Source organism: Oncorhynchus kisutch, linkage group LG28 (assembly GCF_002021735.2).
Source record: "Oncorhynchus kisutch isolate 150728-3 linkage group LG28, Okis_V2, whole genome shotgun sequence".
Taxonomy (NCBI): Eukaryota; Metazoa; Chordata; class Actinopteri; order Salmoniformes; family Salmonidae; genus Oncorhynchus; species Oncorhynchus kisutch.
Window position 1 is genome coordinate 9,509,963 of NC_034201.2, and position 25,942 is coordinate 9,535,904.

At 42.5% G+C, this 25,942-nt stretch overlaps 1 protein-coding gene across 1 annotated transcript in view; it reads left to right on the forward strand.

The window, feature by feature from the left end:
- The first annotated feature begins 3,954 nt into the window (after positions 1-3,954).
- LOC109873242 (AMME syndrome candidate gene 1 protein) overlaps positions 3,955-25,942 on the forward strand; it is a 38,066-nt gene continuing 16,078 nt past the window's right edge. The window contains exons 1-2 of the mRNA XM_020464865.2: positions 3,955-5,598; positions 16,401-16,511. Coding sequence (XP_020320454.1) covers positions 5,153-5,598; positions 16,401-16,511 — 557 coding nt within the window. The 5' untranslated portion in view covers positions 3,955-5,152. The remainder of the gene's footprint in view (positions 5,599-16,400; positions 16,512-25,942) is intronic.

The following is a 25,942-nucleotide window of genomic DNA, read 5'->3' on the forward strand; positions in this document are numbered from 1 at the left end:
GGTAATCATCTTTCCAATTTGAGGACAACGCATGAAATCTGAATGCTATCTGACACATTCACAATCTGGTGTTTGTCAAACTACCTCTGTGCAGCTGTCTAACTGTTAAAAGATGCCTCAGGCAGGCACCAGAGAATCACATGTACCTTCCTGGAATGTGGAGAATGCTGCCTTTTCAACTGCATGCAAGAGACCGACAATGCCTACAGGAGAATAATTTTAACTGTTTAAATACCTAAAAATGTTGAACCTATGTCTCCTGGGAAAATCATTGTTTTTCGTGATGACATGCGTCACATTAAATCAATATCTGAGAGATGGACCATTTTGGCCACCCTCTAAATCGGTGGTATTCAAAGTCTGGGTCACCAAATTAATTTATATATGGGGGAAATTTTGTTTTGAATGCAGCCTAGTACTGTTGCAAGTCACCTATCTTCCACATAGGGAAGAAATTCTAGGTGTAGTACAGATTATTTTATGGGACAATATAAGGTGCCTTTGGAAAATATTCAGACCCCTTGACTTTTTCCATATTTTGTTACGTTACAGCCTTATTCTAAAATGTATATATTTTTTAATCTTCAAATCGACAATACCCCATAATGACAAAGCAAAAACAGGTTATTAGAAAAGTTTGCAAATGTATTCAAAATAACATACTATATTTACTTAAGTACCTTTGACTCGAAATTGAGTTCAGGTGCATCCTGTTTCCATTGAACATCCTTGAGATGTTGCTGCAACTTGATTGGAGTCCACCTGTGGTAAATTAAATTGGACATGATTTGGAAAGGAGCACACCTGTCTATATAAGGACCCACAGTTGACAGTGCATGTTAGCAAAAACCAAGCCTTAAGGTCGAAGGAATTGTCCGTAGAGCTCCAAGACAGGACTTTGGGGAAGGGTACAAAAAAAATGTATGCAGCATTGAAGGTCCTCAAGAACAATGGCCTCTATCATTCTTAAATGGAAGAAGTTTGGAACCACCAAAATTTCCTAGAGCTGGCCGCGTCCAAACTGAGGAATCAGGGGAGAAGGACCTTAGTCAGGTTAGTGACCAAGATCCCGATGGTTACTCTGACAGAGCTCCAGAGTTCCTCTTTGGAGATGGTTGTCCTTCTGGAAGGTTCTCCCATCTCTGCAGCACTTCACCAATCAGGCCTTTATGGTAGAGTTACCAGACTGAAGCCACTCTTCATTAAAAGACCCATGTCAGCCCGCTTGGTGTTTGCCAAAAGGCACCTAAAGATTCTACCACCATGAGAAACAAGATTCTCTGGTCTGATGAAACCAAGATTAAACTATTTGGCCTGAATTCCAAGTGTCACATCTGGAGGAAACCTTGCACGGTAAAGCATGGTGGTGGCATCATGCTGTGGGGATGTTTTTCAGTGGCAGGATCGAGGGAAAGATGAACGAAGCAAAGTACTGAGAGATCCTTGATGAAAACATGCTCAGGACGTCAGAATGGGGCGAGGGTTAACCTTCCAAATGTGTATATACAGTTTAAGTTGGAAGTTTACATACACTTTAGAAATACATTTACATTGTTTTTCACAATTCCTGACATTTAATCCAAGTAAAAATCCCTTGTTTTAGGTCAGTTAGGCTCATCACTTTATTTTCAGAATGTGAAATGTCAGAATAATAGTAGAGAATTATTTCAGCTTTCATTTATTTCATCACATTCCCAGTGGGTCAGAAGTTTACATACACTCAACTAGTACTTGGTAGCATTGCCTTTTAAGTTGTTTAACTTGGGTCAAATGTTTCGGGTAGCCTTCCACTAGCCTCCCACAATAAGTTGGGTGAGTTTTGGCCCATCCTCCTGACAGCTAGTGTAACTGAGTCAGGTTTGTAGGCCTCCTTGCTCGCACACGCTTTTAGTTCTGCCCACAACTTTTCTATGGGATTGAGGTTTTGTAGGGCTTTGTGATGGCCACTGCAATACCTTGACTTTGTTGTCCTTAAGCCATTTTGCAACAACTTTAGAAGTATGCTTGGGGCCATTGTCCATCTGCGACTAAACTTTAACTTCCTGACTGATGTCTTGAGATGTTGCTTCAATATATCCATGTAATTTACCTCATGATGCCATTTATTTTGAAGTGCACCAGTCCCTCCTGCAGCAAAGCACCCCTCACAACATGACGCTACCACCCCGTGCTTCACGTTTGGGATGGTGTTCTTCGGCTTGCAAGCTTCCCCCTTTTAGGTGTTCTTTGGGTGGTGGACCATTCTTGATACAGACGGGAAACTGTCAGGTGTGAAACCCAGCAGCGTTGCAGTACTTGACACAAACCGGTGTGCCTAACCCGTTCAAAGGCACTTCAATATTTTGTCTTGCCCATTCACGCTCTAAATGAAACACACACAATCCATGTCTCAATTGTATCAAGGCTTAAATTCCTTCTTTAACCTGTCTCCTCCCCTTCATCGCCACTGATTGAAGTAGATTTAAAAAATTACATCAATAAGGGATCATAGCTTTCACATGGATTCACCTGGTCAGTCTGTCATGGAATGACATGTTTTGTAAACTCAGTGTATACTTCATTGAGTACAATTCTACACCAATCATCTTGCTAATTTAACACTTGTGTATGTAGAAACATTTCATTGGGCTATCTCCCTGTCATATCAGGATTCTAACCTGACTACAGATGAGACAAACTTCCAAAAATACCGTTAACTTCTCAATCAATGATTTGTTCTGGGACCAAGGGGTGGCCAGCTCATTGTAGCAAGTATAGTTTGCTGCTCTCGCAAATAACCATTTGCAATATACAGTAGTTCAAATGAAGATGAGCAGTACGGAGCAAAATAATTGGGGGCTTCAAGCTGATGTTAATTAATTCAGCCTAGCAGTTTAGAGGGCACTGCATGTGTTCTTTCCAAACCTGCTGCGTCTTTATCTGCTGAGCGCTGAGAAACCTCAGTCATCCTCCATTTTAAGGACTGACTCAAGCAGCTAGCCATCTGCAGTGATGTAACCTACACTTTTAGGGCAAGCATGTCTGACTTTGATATCACTCTCACTTACACTATGATAGAAGGGGTCTTGGGTGTTGTGATCTTACTGTTGTCATCTGTTGGGTAAATTATAAGGACACTTTCCCAATATAAAGCTGATCCGTCCCTGTCCCGCAAACTCTCGTTCGTAACAACAACACGACTGACGGGCTAGAACTCATTAGATAACTAGTTCACACCTGCTGCTGTGCTGCAACCCCAACAACTGGCAGAGCGAAAGTATGTTTTTCGGCACAACTGTAACGCTTTATAGCCTAAAACCAGGCAGGTATGTCTATGTACCACCTTACGTTACACTAAGTATCACACTGTACCTGCCTATAACACCAATGTAATAAAGAGGCACTGACATTTTGGTTGGTTACTTGAACAGCATGGAGCGGACCAAGCAATATTTGGAGTAGCCTACATTGGTATTTTGATATTGGTCATTTTTCACGCAACTTCGATACAAAGTGACTTTCGTAGCAGGTTGGGATATAATTTTCGCTAAACCTAACCTTTTCCTAACCTTAACCTCAGTCTACTATCCAACCTGCCACGTTAATTATTCTAACCTGCTGCGTAAATTCTCCGAACCCTCTACTAAAAAGACACTTCGATATCGAAGTGGCATGAAAAGAGTGTTTCCCATTTTGATATGGTATTGTGAGAGCAATCGAATCCATTTACCAAGTCTACTATTCCAAAATCCCTGGCGTGGCAAGTCGATTCTGGAGTAGCAGAGACATTAACTGCAGCTGATGTGACTTCATGGCAGGCAAGAAGGGCTGACAGCACATTATCCGACTACAACGAAATGTATTTAAAGGGATGCATGTTTTCTTTCTCTGAGAGAAGATGGATACAAATTGTCTAAAGAAGCATACATTGTAAAATATTTATCCTTACGCGGTTGAGGCCGAGCTGATTAGAAGCTGAGGTGGATAGCACACGCAGCAATTTTCTTTGCGTAATTCGCAGCAAGAATTCAGATGTGACAGACAGAAGATACTGTGAGACTATACGCATTATGCGTAGGACACCATTTCAAAACATTTCCTGGATCTTATTTCGGCGTTGAGAATACGAAAGATATTTATTACTAACCCGTGTTCTATCGCTGTGAATATCAGTGACGACAGATGATCACATCCCCCCCGAACATCACAGAGGCTATCAGGCTAATGGTAGCCGCTGTGAAGAGCTAGAGTAACCAAACCCCGAGGATTTCAGAGTTGGAATAGAATGCTGCTCTATCAAAATGTATTACATTCAACGGATGACAAGGTCCAAAACAAATCTACAGCTAACTTTCAGCGCTGATATGACGCTGGGGTTTAAATAAGATTTTTGAAACTGTCCGAGAACTGACACAAAATACAGGTGCAAACTGATCAGCTGGTTTGTTGAAATGACTTGGTCAGCGCTGACGCTGTCTGATGATGGATCAAACTGCATAGCCAAATGCCATTTTACTTTGCGTCGACTTGACGTTTGGAGCTGCAACACATTGGGTCAGTTGTCTAGCAAGAAGTTCGGATGAAAGTAAACATCTGGTGCAATGTTAAGCTACATGGTGCGAAGCGTAATGTACTATTCGTGCTAAAGCGTATGGGTCCTGCGTACTCAAGCTCCCGACTCCCACACAAAAAGGATTCTCTGTGCTGCTGGGGGTGCAGTGCAGTCAGTAGCTGTCACAGCTCCACATCTGGCTACTGGCTGTCTAGTTAACCAGCTAATTAGCTAGCTAACTGTATCAAAGTCTGTGGTCTCTCTGTTGGGTAGCTAGTGAATTAGTTCCTGTATCATTCGAGAGAAAGATTGCTTTGTGAAATCACTTCGGTGGTTATCGTGTTCCGAAGAAGAGGCCTGTATTTTGGACACTATCTGAGATCAATCGAAACATTTGAAGTGGTCCAGTGCTGTCTTCTAAAAGAAAACACTTAAGGATTTTGCGTAAGGCACGTATTTTTTTAAAGGCAGAGTTAGGGTGACATTGCGGTCTCTTTATATCGAATATAACGTCGCCCGACAAAAAAAGGGAAAGTGGGGCATTGTCCATCGTACGTATTAACGCAGTGGGATTTTTACGTCTGGTCCGCGTTTCCACCCACCCCTCCCGCGTTGACGGTGATGGGTCGGAAGCGGTGTGTCGGTGCAGATTGTTCCAAGATGGCGGCTGGGTGCTGCGGGGTGAAGAAGCAGAAGCTGTCGGGATCCCCCGGGTCGGGGGGTCCTGGCGGGGTGGGGGCGGGTAACGGGGTGGTAGGGACCGGACATTGTGGCTCGGACTTGGGGATTGGTTCCTCCTCGACTGTGGTGGCAGGGAACATGAATCGAGTGAACGGCCTGGGGGGTCCTGGGGGTAGTAGTAGTAGCACCAACGCATTGTCCCCAGCCCCAGGAGGCTACAACTCAACTGGCATCTCCCCGAATCTTAGCCCGGGATGTGGTTCGGGAAGTGGAGGCAGGAAGATGGTTGTTTCAGCGGAGATGTGCTGCTTCTGTTTCGACGTGCTTTATTGCCACCTGTATGGATACCAACCTCCCCGAACACCCAGGTTTACAAACGATCCCTAGTAAGTTCTATTATCATGTTGTTAGCCAGCTAGCTTGGTAGTTAACTACCGGTGTGCTATTATGAACATTATCATCGACTGTCTAAGTTAAGATAGCTAGTAGTGTATCTAATGTTCTTAGCTAGCCAGCCAGTTACATCCGATAACGAAACAATTACAATGTGGCAGTTTAATAACACAGTCTGTTTTTTGAATTATGCAACGTTGGGAAGTTAATATATTACTGCTGCTACTTGGATAAGTTATTTTCACTAGGTGGTGTGGTGCTCATGGATGCTAGCTAACGTCTGCTAGCTAGCTCAACAAAGAAAAAAAAGTAGCTAGTTAGCATTAATGGATAAGTTAGCTTGGTAGACAGGAAGGGCGAACGTTGCAACTTCCCAGTTGAGAAAGTTTGGAAAACCCCACGCAGCGCGTGGTGTGTTTGTCACTTTATCAATTATTTTGAAAATGAAGCTGCTAGATTCTATTCCGTCATTTAACATGGAGCTCTGGAACGCTGATAGCGAACTTGTTTGTTAGCTATATGGCTAGCGCGCTAGTTGCCGCTGTCTGAGTAGCCAGCATTCAGGTTAGCCAGCTAGCACACCTCAGCCAGGGAAACGTTAAAGGGGCCATCTGCAGTTGCTTTGTACATTTTTGGACTAATAAAATAATTATGTACCCACTGATTCCTGAAGAATATAACTTAGAAATGCCGTATGAGCTTAGTTCAACTGTCATACCTCACCAGAACCCAAAATATAAGTTGTTTTACGGCAATGTTTGTAAACAAAGTCAATCTAAACTAACACTGTATGGCCACAAAACATGGTTAAACCTATAAATGTGTTATCATTGATGGTCAGACCTTTTATCAATCGCTGTCTATGAATTTGAGTGGTTATATTCCTCCAGCCCCATCCCTCATCTTTTATTAACCCTATCAGTCCCGAGACCCCAGCAAATATTTGATTTTCATTTATCTCTATGTCCAGCCCATGTTTTACATTTTTCTTCCTTCAGGACAACAAGTATAACACACTAATTGTTGCATTCATGAGTTTTAGTGAGAAATGTCAATAAAAAAATATGTTCCCGAAAACCTGATAAAAATGTATTTATAAGAATGCTGTAAGTACATAAATTGTTTGTTCACAGGGACATGAATATAAAACTAGTCAGTGACAACTGTGTGGAGTTTGCGACAGCAACTATGTTGGTTTATAGAGCTCGCCAGCTTGCAGTTATAAAACCCGGAAATGAGTTACCTCTGGTTCGTACAGCCATCCCTAATGGCATAAATGAATAGGGTTTTGTAATAACCTCAAACCTTATTTTCGATATTTAACACAGGCTTAGGAGGTCTCATACGTATTGCTCTGAGACAATAGCACTTTTTCCTGTGATTTCCTTTGATCTTCTATGTAGAATAACCCCTAACCTTCTAACGACTGTTGTGTAGCTCGTAGAGCAAAACATTTGCGTGTTTGTGGCAGTCTCTGCTTTTCATAGATATCTTTTAATAGTTTATAGTTCAAATCATTTGAACTTTACAGCCGTTTTTGTAAAAAGACCCGGCACAGGGCCCCTTTCGGGATCTGCCCTTTTCTCACTAACACAGCTCTAGCTCAGCCCCTGTTAATCACACAGGCTAATGGTTGGTATCTATGGATGCAGACGAAATTGACTAATCCAATGTTACCCATAAGTCTTTAGCTTAAACACACAATGTTTAAAAGGGGTTAGAATTCCAACACTTTGCGGTGGGACTCATTGGGTTAAACGAAACGGGCGGGGAGTATGGTTGGTTTGTTATCGTTTAAACTGCAGATTTCCGCTTTAAGAAATTGGCTTGCTAGCTAGTTCAACTGGACACTAGCTGTGGTAGTTTGCTTAAAGCGAGTAACCAAGCCAGTAACTCATGCCAACAGATGTTTTATTTTGTTAGATTGGGCATACCGTTACTTTATTTGTGAAACTGCTGACACTGAACCCTGGAGCAAGCTGTTGTACTCTCACGCAAAACATAATTATTTTCTAAAAGGTCTTTTTCCACATATGTTTTAAGTTAAAACCTCAAAGTACAAATTGACTGTAGGTAGATTTGGGAACCCCAGAGATTTTATTCAAAACTCATAGAAAATGTGAACCACGTGCATGCACTAGGGCTGGGAATTGCCAGGGACCTCAAGATATCACAATACCTAGGTGCCGATAGGATGTGTATTGCAATTTGTTATTTTTTATTGTGTTGATAAAATGTGTTTTATAGTGATATTTTATCAATACTGTACATTGCTTGTTTACAAAGACATAACACAATCAATGGATTAATAGCCTACAACCTTTGTTTTGGGTTATGATAGTGCAATACAGTTGTCCTAAACTCAAGGCATAAGGTAGGCTAGCTATTTAAAAATACTGCCTAGTCAGAACATTATTACTGTTCCAGCTAGCCGATAAGCATTTTATTAGGTAGGTACTATTAACCGTAGCACAGAGAATTTTCAACCAAACTTTTTACTTGGTAATACTTTCTCAGCTTTCGAACAAAACCCCAAATGGCCCCCAAATCATTGATGCATTGCAGCATTGTTGCTACCATATACATTTCACGGTGATTCTGTCTAGACTCTGTTAACTAGAATATTAGCGCTGCTGTTCCGTCATTTGAAAGTATCCTATGCATTTCTAGATGTTTGAAACTTCATAAATGGGGAGGCCTGGAGACAAACTATCGATGCCATTTATTTCAACATTGTTTTCTTCTTTATAGAACATCCAGACATCAACATGCAGCTCAAAACATTGTTATGCGTCAAGTCTGTTTTACATATTTGTTTTATTATGGCAAATGCTGTGCACCTACACTGCCTTCAGAAAGTATTCAGACCCCTGGACTTTTCCCACATTTTGTTACGTTACAGCCTTATTCGAAAATGTATTACATTGTTTTTCCTTTCCTCTACACATAATACTTTCCAAATGCACTGTAGATACAGGTTTCTGCATCCCACCTTTTATCATCATACCTTTTGGAAATTGCCTGGCGTTTCTATAGATATGCAAGGAAAGAGTGCATAGAACATATTTATCTCTCCTCTCCCTCTCACACATGCATACACCGGATCACATGAAAGTATATGTCATTTTTGTCATGTTAGATCGAGGAGTAGAGTAATTGGTTGACAGTTGGACACGTGATCCCATTTCTCAGTTTACAAGCACAGGGATTTATTGAGAGGTCAAATGTGTGTGTGTGTGTGTATACATACATACATACATACATACATACATGCATATTAGTGAGAGTATCCAGGTTGCTATTGGTCTATTGAATTGAAGGGTATTTTCCCTTGATTCTGAAGTCCAGTTTTCAGCTCGTGTGTAACGCTATAACCAACATCTTGTGTATGTTGTCATACTCTGTATTCACCCAAGCACGATGAAGAATAGTCTGAATCAGTATGTTCTTTGAGTGTGACATGAAGCAGCTAATGCTCAGGGCCATGGGGATAATGCACTGTAATCCGTTGATCTGTCGGATGCCCACTGTCTCTGGATTTCGAGGTCAAAGGAAAGTTCTGCCTGATGTCAGGAAATGGGACTGAAAATCCAAGCATGGAGTGGTAGATGGTTGGGGTTGGAGGAGGTTGGAAACCCAGCTTTTTATTGTATTTTCCTTCAAAGGGAAATTCCCCCGTGAAATGATGATTTTATATCCAGTTCCACTGTTCTGGAAAGACTTAACAAAACCCGAACAAAAATCCACTTGAGTATATAGCATTAGGAACGGTTCTTTCCATGACAGACTGACCAGGTGAACGCTATGATCCTTTATTGATGTCACTTGTTAAATCCACATCGAATCAGTGTAGATGAAGCGGAGGAGACTGGTTAAAGAAGGATGTTCAAGCCTTGAGACAATTGAGACATGGATTGTGTATGTGTTCCATTCAGAGGGTAGTTGGGCAAGACAAAAGATTTAAATTAACTTTGAACGGGCTATGGTAGTAGGTGCAGGCATACCGGTTTGTGTCAAGAACGACAACGCAGCTGGGTTTTTCACGCGCAACAGTTTCCCGTTTGTATCAAAAATGGTCCACCACCCAAAGGACATCCAGCGAACTGTTGGAAGCATGGGAGTCGACATTGGCCAGCATCCCAGTGGAACGCTTTAAACAACTTGTAGAATCTGTGTCGCTGTACTGGGGGCAAAAGGGGGTGGAACTCAATATCAGGAAGGTGTTCCTAATGTTCCTTCCACTCGGTGCATGCTGGGCTGTTTTACTTCAGTAGAAGGCATCTCATACATTCATATTTTTTTAAGGTTATATATTCTTAAATGGGGAATTGATCACCCAGAGGTGGTTGTTTGCAGGAGGCAACAGAATACACACGGTTCCAGCCCCTCTACTCGGTTCTGACATTAGTATGGTACTAATATAGAGTGCTCTCTGCAATCTCTGTCCATCTATGAAGACAATGAACTGAAAGCCCCACTGTTTCTATCTATTTTAACGCAGTTGACATCTTTATGCTAATGTTTGTATTGAATAGCAAGGGATTTTGCTTTGTTGAGACTGCACTCAGGTCCTCTCCAAATTTACCCCCACTTGCGTTAGCCCATAAGTCCAGAACGGAGACGCGAGTAGTCTGATCCACCCAGGCGAGTGCGTTTACCACCAGGAGGATTCACATGATCAGGTGGGCGGGATCAACTCCAGGAGGAAGAGGGTTATTGCTGTCTTCTGGGCATGGCTCATAACCATGGTTGTATAATAAAGCTGCTCTACCGGGGCTTAAATGAACGTTAAACTTACCCTTGTACCTCAAGCCTCCAGCTTGATTTATTCTAGACAACTATAATGTGTTAGATGTACTGGGCCTGGTTGTTTCTGCTTGAGGAAGTGATGTGAGGAATATGACACCAGTCCCTCCCATCCCCCATCTGATCTCTGCACACACTCCTGCCCACAACACCAGCTCCACTTGTGACCCATACATTAGTAGCCAAGGGAGTGTAATAGTGTAATATGTCCATGCATGTGACTTACACCTATTTTCTCAACTTGGTAGATACTTAGCCAATACTACAATATTGAATCTCCTGAGTAGTCGCCTCCCCCCCACACAGTGTGAAAGCTGGCACTGGGCCCGGGGATTGTAATGTGCAATTGTGACGGGTGGGACTGACGTCATCATGACTGATTAGTAGTCGGTCTGCAGTGTGAAGGTGGCTGTGTGAACTGGGCTCCAGATGTAGCAATGCGCATGAAAACGCCCCTGCAGCTTTTTCTACTGTTTCTACTGTTTGGAATGGCACGGGCCTTCTTTTTATGGGCTGATTGGTATAGAGCAAATGTTTTGAAGCAACTCTTAAAACAGGATGTGATGACATAAATAGGTTTTATCTGAACTAATGTGTAGACTTTCCCTTTGTTTGACTTACTGCCTTAAATTAAGACCGAGTGACTAACTGGGCACAGTTAAGTATGCTTGACAAAGCTTTTTAAAAGCATCCTTTGTTTGATGTACTTCGCAGAGACATGGTGTGTCCTCAGAGTTTGACCTCTGCAGTGCAGAAAGTTGGTTCTCCGACTGGATTCCATCCCAATGTGTTTGTGTGCCCGAGTTGGCAATGGATGAATACCAAATGGGAAGTGATGGATCACCCTTTAACACATGTCATTTAATTGAAAACATTGAGGATGTCTGCTCTTCACTCTTCAGACATACAGAACAGTCGGGGTGGGGGTTGGTATGGTATGTGAGGATAGCGTTGGCTGTGGGTGGGGAATGGATGATGAGTGGAACCGTCAAGGTCACAGTATGGCACGTGATGCGATAGGACTACCCTTTAGCATGTGGCCGTCAGGCTGGGATTACTGTTCAGAATTGGCACACTGAACCGAGTGGGACATCTGGGAGAGTAGAGAGAGGAAAAGGAGCCTGAATAGCACGATGAGCACCTTTTTTATAGGTGCCCAGAGAATAGTGTTACAGCATCTGAATGTACATCTTCAATGGACAGAAAGACCGTCATGCTGCTCTGTTGATACCTGCCTGAACAGTGAAGACGATTTTCTGGTTTCTAGCTGATTAAACACAGGCCTACTTCGCAGTCTCCCTTTCATATTTGCCCTATTGTCCTTTTTAAAAACAATTTATCACTCCACCATGGGGTTTTGGACAGATTTTCATTTGCTTAGACCTCATGGTATGATTTGATTCATCAGCAGTTTATTAATAGAAATCAATGTTTACTTGCATGAGTCTGGCTTTTTTTTTTATCACACTGAACCCATCAACCCTGGCTGCATGTCAAAAATGTACTCTGTCGACCCATCCCTCCAGAACACACACCATAGAAGAAGGTTTACTTAGCAGGCCCAACTGACCGCTCACTCACGAGACCCGTCATGGATTCTTGTCAGGAAAATATCTGAGACAAATGTTGTAACTGAAAAAATTTCTGTTTTGAAATTAAACTCCTGCTTTTGTCAGACCAGTGGAAGACTATTGATGAATGTGTTCTTTCACCCCTCAGAGTGGTGCCTGGGGCAACAACTGAAGCTCTTGTTGGCTGTCCTTGCCTCTGCCTTTGTTTTCCCATTTGGCTCACACCATGGCCTCTCTCAGGCTGCTGCTCACCTTTTTTGCCAAGGGGTTCCTCGGCCAGATTAAAAGCGATTAATCTTGAGGGAGCTGCAGGCTGGCCTGACTGACTCACTGACTGGCTGTCTGGAGGAACTTGTCTCTCTGAACTCATCCCATTACATCAGAGCTAAAGTTGTCTGCCTCTCCAGAGATCACTTCTTATTAGGATCGACTGACATCAATCTGTCTTTCGTTTCCCCCTCTCTCAAGCATGTTTATGCGATGCATCCGTCTCTCACACACACTCACTCTGACAGATTTTTCTGTTGTGCAGTCTCTCTCTCCTACCTATCTCCAGTCTTCTTTCAGACTGAAGGTCACTGTGAAGTGGTTGTCCACCATTCTGTTCTTTTCAGACACTTATCGAGTGCCGCCTGTGTAGTCCAGAGAGGAGTGGATTTAAATGTAGATTGGCTGCTCCTCAGTTTTGATTATTCGGATCCCCGTTAGCTGACGCCAATGGCAACAGCTAGTCCTCTCTCTAAACAAATCTTGCTGATAAAAATGTTGATTAGCAAGCAACAGCTCCTTTCCTCACTCTGTATCATTTTCTCTCCCAAGACCATCTTTCCTCCCTCCCCCATGCATTGCCCTGGCTTTTAAATATACACTATATATACACAAGTATGTGGACACCCTTTCAAATTAGTGGATTCGGCTTTTTCAGACACACCTGTTGCTGACAGGTGTTTAAAATCGAGCACATAGCCATGCAATCTCCATAGACAATACATTGTCAGTAGAATGGCCTTACTGACTCTGACTTTCAACGTGGCAACCATCACAGGATGCCACCATTCCAACAAGTCAGTTTGTCAAATGTCTGCCCTGCTAGAGCTTCCCCGATCAACTGTAAGGGCTGTTATTGTGAAGTGGAAAAGTGTAGAAGCAACAACAGCTCAGCTGCGAAGTGGTAAGCCATACAAGCTCACAGAACAGGACCAACGAGAGCTGAAGCTTGTAGTGCGTAAAAATCATCTGTTCTTGTTCTCTGGAGTGATAAATCACGCTTCACCATTTGGCAGTCCAACGGACGAATCTGGGTATGGCAAATGCAAGGAAAACGCTACCTGCCCCAATGCATAGTGCCAACTGTAAAGTTTGGTGGAAGAGGAATAATGGTCTGGGGTTGTTTTTCATGGTTCGGGTAGGCCCCTTAGTTCAATTGAAGTGAAATCTTAACGCTACCGCATACATTTTAGACGATTCTGTGGTTCCAACGACAATGCCCCTGTGCACAAAGCAAGGTCCATACAGAAATGGTTTGTTGAGATCAGTGTGGAATAACTTGACTGGCCTGCTCTTGTGGCTAAATGAAAGCAAGTCCCTCAGCAATGTTCCAACATCTAGTAGAAAGCCTTCCCATAAGAGTGGAGGCTGTTATAGCAGTAAAGGGGGGGGGGGGGCAACTCCATTTTAATGCCCATGATTTTGGAATAAGATGTTTGACGAGCAGGTGTCAACATACTTCTGGTAATGTACATGAAGTCATGAACCTCAAAGGCGTTGATATTAAGAATAGTTCTATTTAATTTTTATGGCCCTCTCTTTACAATGGTCATCATAAAATGTATATCTACCGCTACGAGTTGCTCTGTTCAACAGCTGTATCTTCTGGAGAACTAAGTTGATACTGTAGACTGGAGATGTCTATGCTCAGAGCTGAGTATAAATAGGCATCTGCTTAGATGTGAATGAGGCTGAAACACTTTCATCGTCTTCCTTATCTGCCCACATTGTGACTTAGTGATGTCTGTACTAACAACGTGTATTAACCTAGGCAAGGATCTGCCTTTTGTGTTGTGCTATATATACAGTTTGATATGCTGTGTGTGTATATATACTTAGCTAGCGACAGTAATCCTGGGGGTTATTGAGAAAAGGTCTCGTGATTTTAGGGCAAAGGGGTGGAGTGACTGCCAGGCTTTTAGTGGATTAGTTGGACACCCTAAGCTGCAATATGTCCTGCATATGAGGATCTTGTGTCGGTGTTTTAAACATGTGTTTTGTTGGCAAGAGAGTAACCATGACAAGGCGATCAGTTTTACAGAGAAGGCAAAGTAGTATATCGGTTGGTTTAAGGAAATGTTACTGACTTCTGCCTTCGTCTGTCTGTCTGTCTCTCAAATGGATTTAGTCTCCCAATGGGCAGTCGAGCTCAAAATGTGGTGCTGACTACGTCCAAATGGGCGTAATTAGAGGACAGAGTAAACTGGACAGGTTTTCACAGCCACAGAGCTGCTTTGAAGGAAATTTGTATCTTTTATTTTATTCAGAGAACACCTGAATGTAAAACAGAGATGATCTCTCTAACAGCAAAATACACTGAAGAAAAATGAAATACAACACGTGTTGGTACCATGTTTCATGAGCTGAAATAAAAGATCCCAGAGCTGTTCCATACACACACAAAGTGTATTCCTCAAAAATGTGGTACACAAATGTGTTTATATCCCTGTTTGTGAGCATTTATCCTTTGCCAAGAGAATCCATCCACCTGAAAGGTGTGGCATATCAAGAAGCTGATGAAACAGCATGGTCATTAGACAGGTGCACCTTGCGCTGGGGACAATAAAAGTCCACTCTAAAATGTGCCGTTTTGTCACACAACACAATGCCACAGATGTCGCAAGTTGAGGGAGCACGCAATTGGCATGCGGACAGCAAAGGAATGTACACCAGAGCTGTTGCCCGAGAATTGAATGTTAATTTCTTTACCATAAGCCGCCTCCGTCATTTTAGAGAATTTGGCAGTACGTCCAACCGGCCTCAAACACAGACCACGTGTATGGCTAGTGGTTTGCTGATGTCAACGTTGTGAACACAGTGCTCCATGGTGGCGGTGGGGTTATGGTGTGGACAGGCATTAGCTACGGAAAAACGAACACAATTGCATTTCATCTTTTGCAATTTGAATGCACAGAGATATTGGCAAGAGATCCCAAGGCCCATTGTCCTGCCATTCATCCACCACCATGACCTCATGTTTAAGCAGGATAATGCACCGCCCCATGTCGCAAGGATCTGTATATAATTCCTGGAAGCTGAAAATATCCCAGTTCTTCCATGGCCTGCATACTCACCAGACATGTCACCCATTGTGCATTTTTAGGATGCTCTGGATCGACGTGTACAACAGCGTGTTCCAGTTCCTGCAAATATCCAGGAACTTCGCACAGCCATTGAAGAGGAGTGGGACAACATTAACATTCCACAGGCCGCAATCAACAGCCTGATCAACTCTATGTAGAGGAGATGTGTCACGCTGCATGAGGCAATTAGAAATAGGCCATAGAAACCCAGTTCATGAAGCTCCCGACGAACAGTTCTTGTGCAGACTTTGCTTCTAGAGGTAGTTTGGAACTTGGTAGTGAGTGTTGCAACCGAGGACAAATGATTTTTACACACTTCAGCACTCGGTGGTCCTGTTCTCTGAGCTTGTGTGGACTACCACTTTGCGGCTGAGCTGTTGTTGCTCCTAGACGTTTCCACTTTACAATAACAGCACATACAATTGACCAGGCAGCTCTAGCAGGGCAGACATTTGAACGGACTTGTAAAGGAGGTGGCATCCTATGACATTGCCACGTTGAAAGCCACTGAGCTCTTCAGTAAGGCCATTCTACTGCCAGTGTTTGTGTATGGAGATTGCATGGCGGTGTGCTCGGGTGTGGCTGAAAAAGCTGAATCCACTCATTTGAAGGGGTGTCCATATACTTTTGTATGTATAGTGTATCTGTGACCAACAGATGCATATTTGTATTGCCGGTCATGTGAAAGCCATAGATTTCGGCCTAATACATTTATTTCAATTGACCGATTTCCTAAAATGAATTGTAACTCAGTAAAATCTTTGGATTTGTTCCATGTTGCGTTTATTTTTGCTCAGTATATAACAGAATGTAGCCATCTTATTTTTAGTACTCGCTACACAGTGTCAGTGAAATGTTAGGTGAGAAAAACCCTTTGTCGGTGTCCAATATCACCCCTAGGAATGTGAGAAATCAATGTAAATATTGCCTCAATTGTTTTTCTCAACCCTAAGTGGGGTCCTGAATCTTCAAATAAACACACAAGAGGGTAGGCCTAGTTTTTACATGATGTTCTAATGTGTTAAACTCTAAAGGTCCCAACATTGTCTTCCCTTCTTTCTATTTCAGCCCGCTGTTCGTCACATGGAAAATAGGCAGAGACAAGCGGTTGAGGGGATGTATAGGTACATTTTCTGCCATGAACCTGCACTCAGGACTCAGGGAGTACACCCTTACCAGGTAAGCCTCTCTTAATTTGATCATCATGCCCAGAGGTCCGAGCATGTACTGCGCTTTCCTTTAGGCTAAACCACTGCAGTCAGGCTTTTTCTCCAAACAAAAGTCTCCCTCAGTGGAAGATAAAAGTACAGCGGCTGGTTCCGACCCGTCAAGCGCTATGAGGCGGAGGGTGGTGAGCAGTGATGGGGGAGACGAGTGTATGCGCTAGCAGACGCACCGTGTCTGTGTTATCTCCCTGTAGTCTGCTGGGATATCTCCGGAGGGACTGGCTGACTGTCACACTTTTGCCTCATAGGCATGAACAACACAATAGAGGAGGGAATGAGGGATGGTGACATCCTTTTTGTGGTATTGAAGTAAAAAAATATAATAATCTGGGTGTGAAGTGGATTTATCTTTTGTGTCTGTTCTTATTATTCAGTCACTGAAAGAGACCCCTGCCATCAGAGCAACAATTCTGCTTTGTTGGATTATGTAAGGAAAGGGCTCATTGAACGGGGACAAACTGCGTACCAGCTGGACAGGAAAAAATTACTGTGTTTGAATGGGCAGGGGGTGCACATTAGGCTGAGCTGTAGCTCTCTATTGCTTTCCCACACACATATCGTGACATACATACACACTCACTCACAGACACACTGACATATGGAACTGGGATCCTATTGGCTCCAAGTTAAGACTCCTGCCAGCCTCCTATTGGCCAGCGCTGTTGCTAGGATGATTCCACACTGAGGCCTACAGAGGAGGTGATGCACTGCAACAGAGAGATCAATCTTTCTGCTGTTACAGCAAATGTCAAGTTGGACTCGACTAAATCAATTCATTTATTTGATCTGATAACATAGAAGCCCTTACAATAGCATTTCAGCAAAAAATGTTTTATTTAATTGACATGCATATTTTTAAAGAGCCTCAAACAGAGTTTCCTGTAGCTTTTGTTTTTAAGTTCACCGTAGGTAGTCAAGGTTCAAGGATAATGCTTTTGAAAGTTTCTTCTGTGGACTGAACTCTACCACAAATTTCCTCCCCTTTTTTTAGAGGGGGAGAGCAGCGTGTTGTCAGGGGGAACCAAAAAACAGGGCGAAGCGTCCAGATGAGGATGCCAGTAAAGCTGAGGGTTTTCTTCACTCAATATGAATGCCTTTGTGAGCACGAATGTCATTAGTGAGGCCTGGGTTTCTTCTGGGGAAAAAGGGGACTTTTTGTATTCAACTCTAACAGTAATGTTATCAATATTACTGTCTTTGATCAAAAGAAGGATAATCCTTCATGTTTTACATGCAAAAGTAATTATGCTATGATTTTCTAGCTTGTTTGTCTGAAAATAGCTGTATCTGATCATGTATTTTGCTGAGCCGAACAGACAGGGCAGCTTTAGTTTTTGTCTCAGGGCTCGTGCTAACTTAACCCATGGTCGTCTTTTTGTTTTCAGACACTTTTTCCTCCAGCTGCATTCCAATCTCCCTGGTTCTAATTATTCAACTTTGAAGATCTCATAATGCCACAATCTCACCAGGCAGAACAGAATGCATGCTTAGGAAGATGTTATTGTGTCAAACACACAGTTAGTTTCTGACTGTGCCTGTTCAGTCCTCCCAACAAACAATTGTGGTTCGCCTCTGCTGCTGTTCCCTTTTTGAAACCAATGTTTTCAAAGAGCAGGATGTTCATGGCTGAGGGAGACGATGATTATTATACAGTTTCCTGGAAGCCGCTATTGTACCAAGTAAGCCATGTCCTATAATTATCCAGTTAATGTTATGGGAATTTAGGCTATACCTCAGCAATTCTACAGAACACCCCTCCCACTCTTACCAAATACAAAAATATAACAAGGAGCTTGTGCCTTGGAGCTTGTGTGTGTGTTTTCAGTTATGTGTACGTCAAAGGACATTTGGTGCTGAATAAATCATGCAACACATGCACATCCAGAGGAGGAACGGCCCCAGGGACTTACAGGAAGGTTTTTACCTCCCTGAGAGATGTTGCTCAGTGCTCAGCCTGGCTCTCAGACATGTATGTAACCAATTTACACTGTCATGGCCAGTTCAGATGCAGCTTTGTCTGTTTAAAGGGCCCCAACAGTCATTCTGATTCACATGTAAAATAGCCTTTTGTGTGACTAAAACATCACACACACAATTTGTCTGATTTTAAGATGTTAAAATGTTTAGAAAAAGTACTTATTCGCTCATGTCAAACTACCAGGAAGTCTGAAAAGACCGACTGGGCTAATAGGCCGAGTGATGGGGGAGATCACCTTGACTTGGTTATTTGAAAATGCCTATATCAAGTAGAGGTCGACCGATTCATCGGAATGGCCGATTAATTAGAGCCGATTTCATAACAATCGGAAATCTGTATTTTGGACACCGATTTGGGCGATATATAAAAATATATATATATTTTTTACACCTTTATTTAACTAGGCAAGTCCGTTAAGAACACATTCTTATTTTCAATGACGGGCTAGGAACGGTGGGTTAACTGCTCTGTTCAGGGGCAGAACGACAGATTTTTACCCTATCAGCTCCGGGATTCAATCTAGCAACCTTACAGTTAACTAGTCCAACGCTCTAAACCACCTGCCTCTCATTGCACTCCTCGAGGAGCCTGCCTGTTACGCGAATGCAGTAGAAGCCAAGGTAAGTTGCTAGCTAGCATTAAACTTATCTTATAAAAAACGATCAATCATAATCACTAGTTAACTACACATGGTTGATGATATTACTAGTTTATCTTGTGTGTCCTGCGTTGCATATAACTTATGCAAAGCAGGGGGATGATTTAACAAAAGCGCATTTGCAAAAAAAATCACAATCGTTGCACGACTGTACCTAACCATAAACACCAATGCCTTTCTTAAAATCAATACACAGAAGTATATATTTTTAAACCTGCATATTTAGCTAAAAGAAATCCAGGTTAGCAGGCAATATTAACCAGGGGAAATTGTGTCACTTCTCTTGCGTTCATTGCATGCAGAGTCAGGGTATATGCAACAGTTTGGGCAGCCTGGCTTGTTGCGAACTAATTTGCCAGAATTTTACGTAATTATGACATAACATTAAAGGTTGTGCAATGTAACAGCAATATTTAGACTTAGGGATGCCACCCGTTAGATAAAATACCAAACAACAGTTCCGTATTTCACTGAAAGAATAAACGTTTTGTTTTCGAAATGATCGTTTCCGGATTCGACCATATTAATGACCAAAGGCTCGTATTTCTGTGTGTTATTATGTTATAATTAAGTCTATGGTTTGATAGAGCAGTCTGACTGAGCTGTGGTAGGCACCAGCAGGCTCGTAAGCATTCATTCAAACAGCACTGTTGTGCGTTTTGCCAGCAGCTCTTCGCTGTGCTTCAAGCGTTGCGCTGTTTGACTTCAAGCCTATTAAGTCCCGAGATTAGGCTGGTGTAACCGATGTGAAATGGCTAGCTAGTTAGCGGGCTGCGCGCTAATAGCGTTTCAATCGGTGACGTCACTCGCTTTGAGACTTGGAGTAGTTGTTCCCCTTGCTCAGCAAGGGCCGCAGCTTTTGTGGAGCGATGGGTAACGATGCTTCGAGTGTAGCTGTTGTCGATGTGTTCCTGGTTCGAGCCCAGGTAGGGGCGAGAAGAGGGACAGAAGCTATACTGTTACACTGGCAATACTAAAGTGCCTATAAGAACATCCAATAGTCAAAGGTATATGAAATACAAATGGTATAGAAAGAAATAGTCCTATAAATTATTATTAACTACAACCTAAAACCTCTTACCTTGGAATATTGAAGACTCATGTTAAAAGGAACCACCAGCTTTCATATGTTCTCATGGTTCTGAGCAAGGAACTTAAACGTTAGCTTTTTTACATGGCACATATTGCACTTTTACTTTCTTCTCCAACACTTTGTTTTTGCGTTATTTAAACCAAATTGAACATGTTTCATTATTTATTTGAGGCTAAATTGATTTAATTGATGTATTATATTAAGTTAAAATAAGTGTTCATTCAGTACTGTTGTAATTGTCAATTTTACAAATAAATAAAAACAATCTGCCGATTTAATCGGTGTCTGCTTTTTTTGGCCCTCCAATAATCGGTATCGGTATCGACGTTGGAAAATCATAATCGGCCGACCTCTATCAAGCAACATGGACCCAGTGTTGTTGCGAGATTATCTCAAGGAAATCTGCTGATACACAAAGCAGCTCACATTGTTTTGCAAATTATTAGTTTATCGTGTTTGGTTATTGTAACAGCATCCATATAGACAATGGTGGCCATATAATTTAGCTAACTAGCCCAAATAGAATTGTCAGCAGTGTTTATCAAGCTAACTAGGTAGTTCATCTTGGACAATTTTACTTTAAAATAATTTGTCACATGCTTTGTGAAAGAAAGGTGTAGACTTAAAGTGAAATGCTTACTATTCAACAACGCAAAAAAGTTAATGTTAAAAAATAATAATAACACAAGGAATAAATACACAATAAGTAATGATATCTTGGCTATATACGCAGGGGTACGAGGTAGCGGTAGATATGTACATATAGGTAGGGATAAAGTGACTAGGCACCGGGATAGATAATAATCAGTAACAGCAGCTTATGTGATGAGTCAAAAGTCTTAGTGCAGATATTCCGGGTAGCTAATAGTTTGCTAAATAAATCTAAAACTAATAGTTTGTCTTATAGCTTGGGGATAGAAGCTGTTCAGGGTCCTGTTAGTTCCCGGAACAGCTTGCTGTACATGTGAGCGTCTGGGTACATTTCCAGGATGGAGCTCCCGACCAACAGTTATTGTGCTGACGTTGCTTCCAGAGGCAGTTTGGAACTCGGTAGTGAGTGTTGCAACCGAGGACAGATGACTTTACACGCTTCAGCACTTGTCAGTCCTATTCTGCGCGCTTGTGTGGGCCTACCACACAATCGGCAGAAATTTGACGAACTGACTTGTCATCCTATGACAGTGCCACGTTGAAAGCTACTGAGCTCTTCAGTAAGGCCATTCTACTGCCTGTGTTCATCTATGGACTTTTCATGGCGGTGTGCGCAATTTTTATTCAGCTCTCAGCAACGGGTGTGACTGAAATAGCCGAATCCACTCATTTGAAGGGGTGTCCACATACTTTCACATATACAGTACCAGTCAAAAGTTCAGACACACCTACTCATTTAAGGTTTTTTCTTTATTTTTACTAAACTCAGCAAAAAAAAGTAACTTCCCTTTTTCAGGACCCTGTCTTTCAAAGATAATTTGTAAAAATCCAAATAACTTCACAGATCTTCATTGTAAAGGGTTTAACACTGTTTCCATGCTTGTTCAATGAACCATAAACAATTAATGAACATGCACCTGTGGAACGGTCGTTAAGACACTAACAGCTTACAGACAGTAGGCAATTGAGGTCACAGTTATGAAAACAGGACACTGAAGAGGCCTTTCTAGTGACTTTGATAAACAACAAAAGAAAGATGCCCAGGGTCCCTACTCATCTGCGTGAATGTGCCTTAGTCATGCTACAAGGAGGCATGAGGACTGCAGATGTGGCCATGGCAATAAATTGCAATGTCCGTACTGTGAGACGCCTAAGATAGCGCTACAGGGAGACAGGACGGACAGCTGTTTATCCTCGCAGTGGGCAGACCACGTGTAACAACACATGCACAGGATCGGTACATCCGAACATCAGGATGGAAACAACTGCCTGAGTTACACACAATCCCTCCATCAGTGCACAGACTGTCCGCAATAGGCTGAGAGAAGCTGGACTGAGGACTGTAGGCCTGTTGTAAGGCAGGTCCTCACCAGACATCACCGGCAACAACGTCCCCTATGGGCACAAACCCACCGTCGCTGGACCAGACAGGACTGGCAAAAAGTGCTCTTCACTGACAAGTCGCGGTTTTGTCTCACCGGGGGAGATGATTGGATTCGCATTTATCGTCGAAGGAAAGAGCGTTACACCGAGGCCTGTACTCTGGAGTGGGATCGATTTGGAGGTGGAGGGTCCGTCATGGTCTTGGGCGGTGTGTCACAGTATCATTGGACTGAGCTTGTTGTCATTGCAGGCAATCTCATCATTGTGCGTTACAGGGAAGACATCCTCCTCCCTCATGTGGTACCCTTCCTGCAGGTTCATCCTGACATGACCCTCCAGCATGACAATGCCACCAGCCATACTGCTCCTTCTGTGTGTGATTTCTTGCAAGACAGGAATGTCAGTGCCCGGATCTCAATCCTATTGAGCACATCTGGGACCGGTTGGATCTGGGACCTGTTGGACTGGTAGGGCCATTCCCCCAAGAAATGTCTGGGAACTTGCAGGTGCCTTGGTGGAAGAGTGGGGTAACATCTCACAGCAAGAACGGGCAAATCTGGTGCAGTCCATGAGGAGATGCACTGCAGCACTTAATGCAGCTGGTGGCCACACCAGATACTGACTGACTTTTGATTTTGAACCCCCCCCCCATTATTCAATTTCTGTTAGTCACACGTCTGTGGAACCTGTCCAGTTTATGTCTCAGTTGATGAATCTTATGTTCATACAAATATTTACACAATATATTCAATATTTACGCAGTTGACAGTGCGAGGATTTTTTTTTGCTGAGTTTATTTTCTGCATTGTAAAATAATAGTGAAGACATCAAAACTATGAAACAACAGACATGGAATCATGTAGTAACCAAAAAAGTGTTAAACAAATCTAAATGCATTTGAGATTCTTAAAAGTAGTCATCCTTTGCCTTGATGATAGCTCTGCACACTCTTGGCATTCTTTCAACCAGCTTCTTGGGGTTGTTGAGAGAATTCCAAGAGTGTGCAAAGCTGTCATCAATGCAAAGAGTGGCTACTTTGAACAATCAAAAATAAACAAATCCAAATGTTTTTTTTCTAACACTTTTTGGTTACTACATGATTCCATGTGTTATTCCATAGTTTTGATGTCTTCACTATTATTCTACAATGTAGAAAATAGTACAAATAAAGAAAAACCCTTGAATGAGTAGGTTGGTCTGAACTTTTGACTTGTAGTGTGTGTGTGTGACAATCAATGATGTCAAGAAGTTTGTAGGATTCTCCCGTTTGGCATGTCTCTTGATGTAATGACACTACAACAGTGTCAGAGTTTCGGGCAACTTTCCCCCATGCTTTTGTTCCATGCTGGCTAAAGACCTAGCTACCCAATAACTAGCTTACAGCAGGGGGAGGGGAGAACCAGTAACTTTATGATCAAACTTTATCGTTGTAAAAGGAAAAGAGGTCGGTATCTAATTTCCTGGTGCTTATCGTAAGGAGCCAAGGATGGAACCAGAGCCGGTCAGGGTTATTGTTTTAGCCATATTATTTCTTAAACATCTTTCTCAGGGTTAGTGAGCGTTAACCAACCTGATAGCCTCGCTGGCTCACAGTGGGGGAGAGAGGATGCAGTTGATTACGGTGTTGTTTTTGTGTGTGTTTATACATCTGTGGCTGGGATGAGACAGAGGAGCAAACAATTCATTAAAGAATGCATTCATTTTATAGTGGCTGGATACAAGCGGTTTCAATGTTTCTCTGTCTATCTCTGTGTTCCTCACGTGATCTGCGCTCGTGTCAAAAGGCCCTTGCTGCAAACCTTCACCCGCCCAATAATCTGTCATTCACCGTAGGAATGTCATACATTAGTGTGTGTTCGCTGTACTGTTTTATATATATACTATGAGGTAACTGACCACGTTTGGGAGGTCAAGCTCATCACTTCCGCCATTTATCTTTGGGACCATAGATCCATTTATTGTAGCCCCTCTACAACTGGTATTAATAAATATATTAAAATATTTAGTTGATAGATGACAATCGGATCACTGTTTGGCGTCCATCTGGTATTATACTGCGTTTTATGGATAGGCCTACCTCGTCAGCGTTGGTCTGTAGAGAATAAACAGCTTAGCATCCTGCTCCACCTCTCACTCTTAGAGGATCTTACAAAGCATGCTGTGTCTCTGTAATGTGTTATGCGTGCTGTCCAGAGCAGCCATTTTGTAGAGGGTTAGATCATCGGTTTGTTTTAGTAGACGGCCCTCGTGCTCTGAAACTACCAGCCAGGCAGACTTGTCACGTCCCTGTTGTACTCCCCTCTGCTAGAACTGGAACTGATGATGACTGCACCAGCAAAGGAATGTGGACACATCAACTTAGTGGATGCAGTGTTTGTATTCAGCTATAGGCCTAAGTGGAGCTTATAAACGTGAACACGTGTGAAACACAGGCTTGGCTTAATAATATTTGGATGAAAGGGTCAGCTCAGGAAAACTACAGGTTTATTTGTATAATGACTCATCTGATACTGAGGGTAAGCCTCACTACTCTCCTGTATTTCCAGAGGTATGTGGGCAATGTTTGTGCATCCATATTGAGTCTACTGTCTGAGGAATATTTGCCAACCCTGCCCCTCTAATCAATCAGTTTGATCTGCTGCTCTGCCACCAGCAGCATGAAGCATTCCCCTCTCTCTCCCATGGAATCTTTTAAGGGAGCTGCAGAGAATGCAACACGGGCATTATAATAATTTCTCCAGCCATGGCTGTTGTTTAGCCACTGAGACTCTTAGAGCCGATGTCATAGCTGGTCAGGACATTATAGAATGTGGGCGGACTGTCTAATCCTGTTTATCGTGATGAAAATGATCATGTTTTCCACCCACCTCGCCATTGACCATGTTGTTAACACAGGAAATGGAGGGGCCAGTGAAACACGAGAAATGACAGACATTGGGAGGTCCTGACTCATAGGGGATGTGTAATTTGTTGCTAAGGGCGTCTGTGAAATGAAGGATGACCAGCTGAAAGCTCTTGAGTCTAGGTTGTAGCCTCAAGTGTTTTAGTTGAGGCTTAGCTGTTTGTTCTGTAGAAGGGTGCTGTGTTGTCTTACTCAATAGACGAAAAGATAGTCACATATACACAGAAATGGGTTCCCTGCACTCCGCCTTAGCTGACTCTGTAATCGAATCAAATTGTATTTGTCACACGCGCCGAATGCCACAGTTACTACCATGAAATGCTTACGAGCCCTTAACCAAGAATACAGAGTTTTTAAAAAGTAAGAATTTTCTGAATAACCTAAAGGAAAAATGGTAAAAAAACAGCGATAACAAGGCTATATTACAAGTCAATGTGCAAGGGTAAGGGTTTGTCGAGGTAATTGTTTTAATTAAATCAATTAATTTTAATTACATGTAGGTAGGGGTAAAGTGACTAGGCATAAATAGTAAACAGAGTAGCAGCAGTGGAGTGTCAGTGTGTGTGTGTGTGTGGTTAGAGTCCAGTGAGTGTACATCGCCTGTGCAAGAGTGTCAGTACAAAAACTAAGCTATGAATAAGAATAAAATAAGGGGGTCAATGCAAATAGTCCGTTTGGCCTTATGACTTGGGGGTAGAAGGGCTCCGGTGCGGCTTGTA